Source organism: Metopolophium dirhodum, chromosome 8 (assembly GCF_019925205.1).
Source record: "Metopolophium dirhodum isolate CAU chromosome 8, ASM1992520v1, whole genome shotgun sequence".
NCBI classification, from domain to species: Eukaryota; Metazoa; Arthropoda; class Insecta; order Hemiptera; family Aphididae; genus Metopolophium; species Metopolophium dirhodum.
This window is the reverse complement of record NC_083567.1, coordinates 35,176,943-35,186,324: the sequence shown is the minus strand read 5'-3', so window position 1 is coordinate 35,186,324 and position 9,382 is coordinate 35,176,943. Positions and strand designations below refer to the sequence as shown.

General features: G+C 25.3%; 1 protein-coding gene across 1 annotated transcript; it reads left to right on the top strand.

Moving 5' to 3' along the window:
* The first annotated feature begins 214 nt into the window (after positions 1–214).
* Positions 215–9,136, top strand: LOC132951420 (cytohesin-1). Its single transcript, XM_061023224.1, has 11 exons — positions 215–576; positions 2,700–2,773; positions 3,918–3,982; positions 4,052–4,318; positions 5,111–5,223; positions 5,279–5,427; positions 5,502–5,613; positions 5,677–5,910; positions 7,042–7,111; positions 7,543–7,663; positions 8,680–9,136. Exons 1-10 carry the CDS (start codon positions 537–539, stop codon positions 7,628–7,630), a joined length of 1,212 nt encoding a protein of 403 aa, XP_060879207.1. The 5' UTR covers positions 215–536; the 3' UTR covers positions 7,631–7,663; positions 8,680–9,136.
* Positions 9,137–9,382: the final 246 nt, after the last annotated feature.

Sequence of the window (9,382 nt, the reverse complement as noted above, 5' to 3'; positions counted from 1 at the left end):
GGGATTATCTATAATATTCTATTCTGCAGCAGCAGCTGTGGTCGGGTTCCGGAGATACGTCGAGCAGTTCCGTACCTCCCGTACGCCCGTGGCCCATCATCCACGGCCAATGCGCCGTTATCACAGACCAAGGAAATCTTTTGTTTTTAAAATCTCACAAAAGACGCGTTATCATGTTTTGATATTATTATAATAACATTATGTCAATATCTAATGTACATTGAAGTATTGTACGTGAAGTCAAGGAATATTTTTTTTCGTCCGCGAATAGGATCTTTTTCTGAAGCAACTGAGGATCAAGGCTCAATAACGACCATCGGTTTTTCAAACGTCTCTTGCACGAATAACCCAAGTACGGGAATTACTTCGGAAATTCTGGTTCCATCGTGTCATCGCGATCGGTGTCGTACGCAACTGAACGAGACTTGTCAACCAAAAATTTCGTTTTTTCCGTAACAGTGGTGAGGTACAAAACGGCCATGATCGAATTCATGTTACCAATGCTGCGATTATGAAGTACACTGAGAAGATCTAAAATGAACGTTCCATACATCAATGACACTTTTAACATTAATGGTAGGTGCACTTTCTAAGCTTGCAAAAATGCAAAACATAATGGGCAACAACTTTATACCCGTGTGAATGGGTTGGAAAAATATTTACTGATAGTTATTGATCATTATATATTAATATTTATCAGCTCATACCTTATAATCTTAAAATATAACTTGTATTCATGTTGTTTCATACTTATCCAACATTTAACCAGAATTTGCCACTTATAGTCTCTTAGGTCCAGTATATTCATTAGTTATAATCTTCCCTTTAAATATTGTATAATTCCATTTATTACAAATTTATTTTTCCATACATATTTATTAGGGTATTAATTAATGCAGGTATAATGGTTAATATTTAATAAAAAATAATTTATAAGATTATGACAAATCAAACAATTTTGCATAGTAAATTTCCACTTCCAAATTGAATATTTGAATAATTGATACTAAAGGTCAGTTGTACAGTTAAACTTCGACTACGCTTAATCAGCTGATAACAGGTATTTAACCGGGCAAATTCGGCCAATTAAACTCCGGTTAACTTTAATCGGAAACGGTATAACTGGCCCTAAGTCTAAGCTTGAAAGCATTTCAACAGATACATACTCTTTGGCATTTTTAATAACTCATATTCTACACTGATATGACTGATCATACCTATGCCTATTAATTAAATAGTTAATACCTAATTCTATGGTAATATTTTTCTTATATTTTAAAGAACATTTAAATTATATTAAAAACTGTACTAATTAAAATATTTCAATTTAGTATGTATAAAAACATTATAGAAATATTTGTATGCTTATAACTATTTTTGGAATTTAATATAAATTCTTGTAATATTTGTGAAAATATTTGTCGTCAATATTGTGGATAAGCAATTTTCAAAAGTAATTAACCTTACAATACTTGGCAGAAAATTAAATACATCATGAAATACCTAAAAGTAAAAATATTCATATCTTATATGTTTTACTCATAAGTGGAGCTTGATTAACTTATTTGGAGGAGGGCCTAAGTCCCAGCTCTATTTTTTCATAATATGTCTATTGTATAGCATCAAAAATCGGACTAGACATAGTTAGCGCGTGGAGTAACACCATTTTGCTGTTCCACTGTCTGATGCACAATAGAAAATAGAAATAAATGTAACTGAATAAATACATTAATAAAATACAACTTATTCGTAATCAAAAAAAAAATAGAACTAACTGTTTTGAATATATTTCCATGTATATCTAGGTTAGGATAGTTAATATAATATTTTATGAAAAATGATAAATATATTTTAAGCACCTGTAAACATAATAAGTACGGTATGAGTCTTGGAGGGCTAGATTCGCCAATGTGATTTACTATGTTAATACTAATATATTTATTACATATATAAATATATTTTACACAAATTATCTAACAAAATATAAAAATTATAGATACAATCAAATTTTAAATCTACCAAAAATAATGTTTATAGGTAGGTCATATCCCATAGCTTTCTATAATTATACATTTTAATATATTTGAAAACCATGACACTATAATTAAGTCATTGGTAATTAAATCAATGAAACAATAGACATTTGGAATGCAAGTATTTTCTACATCTTCACATACATACAGATATGGTCTAGGATATGGTGCTACTCTATTTTAAATGCGATACCATACCTCCGCACAGTTAAAATTATTCATATCATAACTGAACTTTTAGCATAGTGCTAAATATAAGTTAATTTAAATTTCTCACAAATCATTTTTTCTATAGCTTTAAATACAATTTTTTTTTATTGTTATTCAAAAGTTGTTTTATATTTATTTATACTCAATGGTGTTTTATTATTATATTTTAATACAAAACATCAGGTATAAGATTTATTTTTTACAATTTGTCTAAAAATGGAATATTATATCTGTAACTATTATCTAATTAATATGGATTTAAATAAAACCCAACATACCTATAAGTTTTAAAGGGAAATATTCCAATAATTATTATAAATTAAGAAAGAAAAGTTTAAAAAAAAATGTTTTTTATACATGCATTATTTTAACAATTATAAATTAATATTTTTTTAATACTTGAATAAAAAATAATTATGATTGATTACCTATAATAGTTTATTATTTTTATTTTAGAACTTTCGACGGATCAACAAAAATTGTTAATCGAAATTAGACGTCGTAAGGCAGAATTATTACTTGAAATACAGGTTAGTATAAAATTGTATATTACCTACATGTTTCCCATATGTCGTTTTGATGCATTAATTTAACCTTGAAAAAGATCCATTAAATAAAATTGTATCTGAAAACAGTATTATGTTGGTGTAATTTAGTTGACTTTGAAAATGATACTGAAGAAATTAATTAATATGTTTAAATTATTTAGAATAAAACAAATGCTTAATTGATACGATTAATATTTAATTAGTTTAATACTATTATTGCATTAACTTTCAATAGTTCCTATGGAATTTAATGTTTGTATATTGATCACGTATATTATACACGTTATTTTGTTCCTTACCATAACTAATACAAAAACAATATTTTTACTACTTTCATTTTTTTATTTGACAATTAGGTTTCGAGTATTTTGTTATTGTTTTGTGTTTAATTCTGTTATCTTTGTGTCAAATTCAATAATGAATACCTAGTTAAAAAATATAAAATTTAGTTTTGTATTTTGTATGTATACTATATTTACTTAATATACAGAATAAAAAACCATTTTAGAGTTATTTCAAAATGAAAATATTTTACTTAAGAACACTTTTAAGGGAAAACTCTAACAACTAATAACTACTTAATTTACAAAATTGAAATTAAAATCTAAATACATATGCCTACCTTTATCTTAGATAAATTTAAGGATTTTTAAAATTAAACAAAAATTTTAATTTCAAATAATTATAATTTAGTTAGGTATAAGTACCTAGTAATATTTAATACATACTCGCACTTTAAATTAATGCATGACACATTTTATCACATGTATTTATCTAATTTAATATTAGTACTTGAAACAAACAGATAAACTTGCAAAACATTTTAATTTAGACTGTATTATAAATTTCGTATGTTATCTATACCATATTGATGTATTATTTCTAACTACAATATTGATTGTTAATTTATTAAAAATTCCTAAAAAAATTAATATTTGTATACTTAATTTTGACAGTTTTTAGATGTATCATATGCTATACCTACATTAAAAAGAAACAAGCTCTTTTATTTTATTAATATTGCATTTTATATGTTATTCATTTTTAGCACAAATTTATTAGTGCAGTTATTAATGTTCAGTATAAATTGTTTAACGTATCTTAATATTTTATTTTATTTTTTTAGCAATTGAAAGATGAGTTATCCGAAGTTGTTAGTGAAATGGAAAATATGGATTCCAATGACGATAGGTAATTATTGTTATTTATTTCAATTTTGTTTCATGTAGTAGATTAATATTATTTTTATTTTTATTTTAGTAAAAATCAAACCAAAGCTAAACAAATATCAATTGGTCGTAAAAAATTCAATATGGACCCAAAGAAAGGAATTGAATTTCTTGTTGAACATGGTCTACTAAATCACAATGAAGCTGATGTTGCTGCTTTCCTCTATAAAGGAGAAGGATTAAATAAAACGGCAATTGGCGATTATTTGGGAGAACGAAATGATTTTAACGAAAGAGTTTTAAGAGAGTTTGTTTCCCTGCATGATTTTACTGATCTCATACTGGTTCAAGCTCTTAGGTAATTACAAAATTATATACCTAGGAACCAACTGTAATTAAAGGCCTTATGTTAAGTTTTTATGTGATATTAAAATGTGTTGTACAAACCAATATATTGTACACATCTGTAAGGTTAGGTTAGGTAATTATATGATTAAAAAAGTAGTTAAATTTGTTTATAATAGGATAGTCCTATTTAATGATTTTTGTATTAACCTATGTAATTGTAAATGGTTTTAATAAATATGTGAGATGTAGAGAAAATATACTTAATAAAGGGTAATACCTATTAAATAATATTAAATATATTATAGTAGTGGTTCTTTATTTTATTAGGTTCTGAAACAACAATGTTACTTTTTTCATACTTTTTCTCTATATTTTAATAATATAATTATATCTAAGATAGGTGATTTAATTACTCATCAAAGTATATAAATAATTAACTTAATATCAAATTAATTTTTAGACAAAAACTTCATTAAGGGCCGTTCTTACAATGTCAGGTTAAAGTTAACCAACACTTAACCGGCCAAATTCTGCCGGTAATAAAATCTGTTATCAGTCGGTTAGCGTTAACCGACACTTTACTGGACATTGTAAGAACGGCCCTAAACAATATTTAATTGTTACTAATTATTGTTTAAAATAAAATACATTTGTAATAAATTTTAAATTATAATACTGTAGAGTACAACCAATAATCATTAGTAAATCGTAAATTCCATTGTTAATTTAACTTAATCATAAAAAAATATTAATTTTAATAGACTCAACTGACTAATTTATGAACAATGTGATATATTTTTAGACAATTTTTATGGAGTTTTCGACTTCCTGGCGAAGCACAAAAAATTGATAGAATGATGGAGTGTTTTGCAGAAAGATATTGTCAATTAAACCCAAATATTTTTACCAATACAGGTAATATGATTATAGACTATTCTTGATAATATTATTTAATTGATTATTTTTATAGATACTTGTTATGTTCTGTCATTTGCTATTATAATGTTAAACACAAGTCTTCATAACCCTAGTGTCAAAGATAAACCATCAGTTGAACAATTTATACAAATGAATCGTGGTATCAACAATGGTGGAGATTTACCTAGAGAACTTTTAATTGTGGGTTAAAGAATTTAATGCACATTTTTTCAAAAATATATATTTTTTAATTTTTTAATTTTTTGTTCATAAAGAGTTTATATGATAGCATAAAAACAGAGCCTTTTAAAATTCCTGAAGATGATGGTAATGACTTAATGCATACATTCTTCAACCCAGACAAAGAAGGATGGTTATGGAAACAAGGTATTATACTTAAATTAGATTAATATAATATCTTACACTTTTGTTAAAATGTATAATTTATAGGTGGCCGATATAAAAGTTGGAAGCGTCGTTGGTTCATTTTAAATGATAATTGTCTGTATTATTTTGAATATACAACTGACAAGGAACCTCGAGGAATAATTCCACTAGAAAATATTGAAGTGCGAGAAGTATCTGATCGCCATAAACCGCATTGTTTTGAGTTGTATGCAGCTCCTGGAACTACGGACTTTATTAAAGCTTGTAAAACAGATAGTGAAGGAAAAGTAGTAGAAGGTGAGAATAGAGATAAAATAATAATTTAATGATTATAATTATTGCACTGTTGGTAATTGTTCAGTTTCTAACTAAATATAATCATACTTTGGGTGTTAAAATAGTAGAACAATAAATAAGTATACAGTATAAAAAAAAAATAGAATCCGCTTAAAGCGATCTTCTGGGATCTAGAGCACTAGATTGTTATATCCAAACTTTGTTATATCTGTATGACAAAAACTATATGCACATGAGATATAAAACCGACCAAATAAATGGCTTGGAATCGTTTTAACCGGAATATCGTTATTCATGGCATCATAATAAGCAGATTCTACTGTATAATGAACTAGAATTGAAATGCAATTACTTATTATTGCGAACGACAATTGAAGGAAATGTTTGATATCAACGACATCTAATGAATGATATTTTTGTTAAAAATATTTATCGTTCTAATGTATTCTAATGTATACATAAATGTATTATTTTACAAATTAAATATTTATATAATTTTTTAAATTATTGTTAAGACTGTTAATAATGGGTCGTTTTTTCGTAAAAAAAAAATATACTTCTAGAAGTCCAATTTTAATTTTGAAAATATGTTTGAATTCCTTATTCTCTTTTCTACATTATGTAGGAGATGGATTTTCTTTTCTTTTATATTTATTAATAGTTACAATAAAGTAAATATGAATGATTTAAAAAAAAAAAAGAATATTAATATGGTACTATACTAATTAAACAATACAACAAATCAAAAATCCATTTTCTGCATATCCTAGAAAAGATAATAAGGAATTAAAATATGTTTAAAAATTAGAATCGGGCTTTTGATACTGAGTGCATTTTTCTTCTGCTTTTTGATACTTTCACGTTGAAACTTTATGATCATAAAATATAGTGACGTGTGACTGCGCGTATGATTTTGAAGAATCTTAACTATAGTTTTTGTTTAATTAATAATTACATAAAGCGTTTGGGAACTTACACATACTAATAATCAGTCACTACACACACAGTTACACATCACTCATGATGGATATAGAATATTATCTAAATCCAATCCCCTTAAAAATAGTTTGCTTTCACCAGCCTTAAATATATTAATTTATTACATGTTTTAATTGATTGGTTGTATTGCAGGTAAGCATACTGTATATAGAATGTCAGCAGCTACAGCAGAAGAAAAAGATGAATGGACAAAATGCCTTAAGTAAGTTGTAAGAAAATAATTTACAGTTACAGTTAGGGTAAATCAAGTTAGACTTCCGTCATCTTAAATGTGAAGGCACTTAGTTTTTATTTAAATTGAAATAGTTACTCATTAATTGTTATAGAAATGTATTTAGAAATATATCTGTAAATTATCAATTTATTTTGTCGTACAACTCTTCAACATTTGAATTAATTCTGATGAGTCTACTGCTTCTATTGGTATTTTAATACATCCAACAGATAATATACTAAATACGGTGAATTTATTTAATTGCTTGTTGCATAAAAATTAATTATGGTTTTTATCACCTAACCTACCCAGTAATGATAAAATCATATTTCATCTCAATCAAAATTGATTGCCAAAAAAGTCAATATGTCAACATATGTATGTGATTATTTTTAATAATTCATTATTACAATTTTCAGACAAAGTATTAGTCATAATCCTTTTTATGACATGTTAGCAGCACGTAAAAAGAAAGCACAAAAAAACAGTGTTCATGGTCGAAGCTAGCGTCATTTACTCTACTGTTTAAAACAGTATTTGGTAATTTATAATTATTTAACTATTGAATTTATTCTTTTTTTAAACTATACAATTGTTATTATTAAGAGCATGTAAGTGCACTATTTGTTTTCCCTCTTTGACCAATGCTTAACACGGCAAATTTGTGTTCAGCAGAACCAATCTTGTTTTGTTTGCTTAACAAAAATAAAGTTAGGAACTGTGTCTATATGTTTGCTCAATTTCAAGCTAGTTAAAATTATGTATAATATTAAAATTTAAAAATGCTTATATATTGTAGGTACATTTTAAATCTTATAACAGCCAATGTAAAAAAAAAACAGACATTAACGTGGCAGGACTTTAACTCTAATCAACGGTGGTATCCATTAGTCAATACAATAAAAACACCCGAAATGGTGACAAAAATATTATAATTCCAATAATTAATTTTATTTATAATCTCTACGAGATAAATATGAAAAAATTGACTTAAGTCGATTTAACACTTTCATTATAACCTAAATTTCAATTTTTAACGCCACAAATCTCTATTAGGGTATCAACATTCAAACTAATGTTAAGAATCCAAAAATGGATTAATGGAATGGGTATTTCGAAAGTTGTGTATTTGATCGCTCTTCGCATCATAAACATACTAGTAATGAGGACTGTGCCAACCAGTACTTATTTCATGGTTATTCTTTGTAAATATAAAACTTTTATCTAGCCTAATAAAATTAAAAATAAAGGACCAAAATAAACAAATTACATTTAATTTCATTAAAAGTAGTAGATATTAATCATAAAATAGTAATTTACTATTTATAATAATATGTTATCAACTATCATGGACTATAAATAAATAAAGAACGTAATAAATAATAAACAATTTATATATATTTTTATTATAATTTTTTCTTTAATGTTGAAACTGTTTTTAAAGTAATTTACTGTTAATTATAACTTTAAAAGTAGTTTTTGTATGCTTAATTATTTTAATTAAATATTAAACATAAAACAATTATTTGAGTTTTAAAATGTATTTTTATTTTTAGTGTACACTGATGTATTCATATGGACACTCTAGATACTGGAAATCTAACAAAGAAGATCAATTAAACAAAACTTTCAAGTAAAATAATGATACCCTACCAATTTGTTTTTGTATCATTTGGATCAAAATGAAATTAGTCTGATTGAACAATAATCAATAATTTTTATTGATTTGCACATTATTTTATTATGAATATAATTTTTTAATATACCTCCTGGCGTCACCAAAAAACTTTAATAGCTATCATTTTCATAAATTAGTTCAAATATATTTTATTATTATATATTCTGTTTATTATCACAATTTTATAGTTATTTTTATAATATATAATCTAGTCCCAACATTTTACATAATTATTGTTTTAAAACTTACTTTATGCATTGTTTTGGTGGAATTTTTGTAAATAATTTAAAAATAAGTATATTTGTTCATAAAATTAATTAAAAATAATAATTACATTTTTGTTTATTTTATCTGAAAATGATTTTGATAAAAAAAAAGTGGAAAGTTATAACTATAACAGAGTAACAGAAATATTTTATTTGAACAACAAAGGTATTTTTTATAATTGCATCATGTTGTTGTATCAAGTATACCTTGTCTTTAAATACGTCACTACTCTGGTAGCCTTTATATTTTAAAATTATCATTAGTACTAAGTAACTAGGTACCTAGTTATTAATAATATAAGTATGTAATAGCAT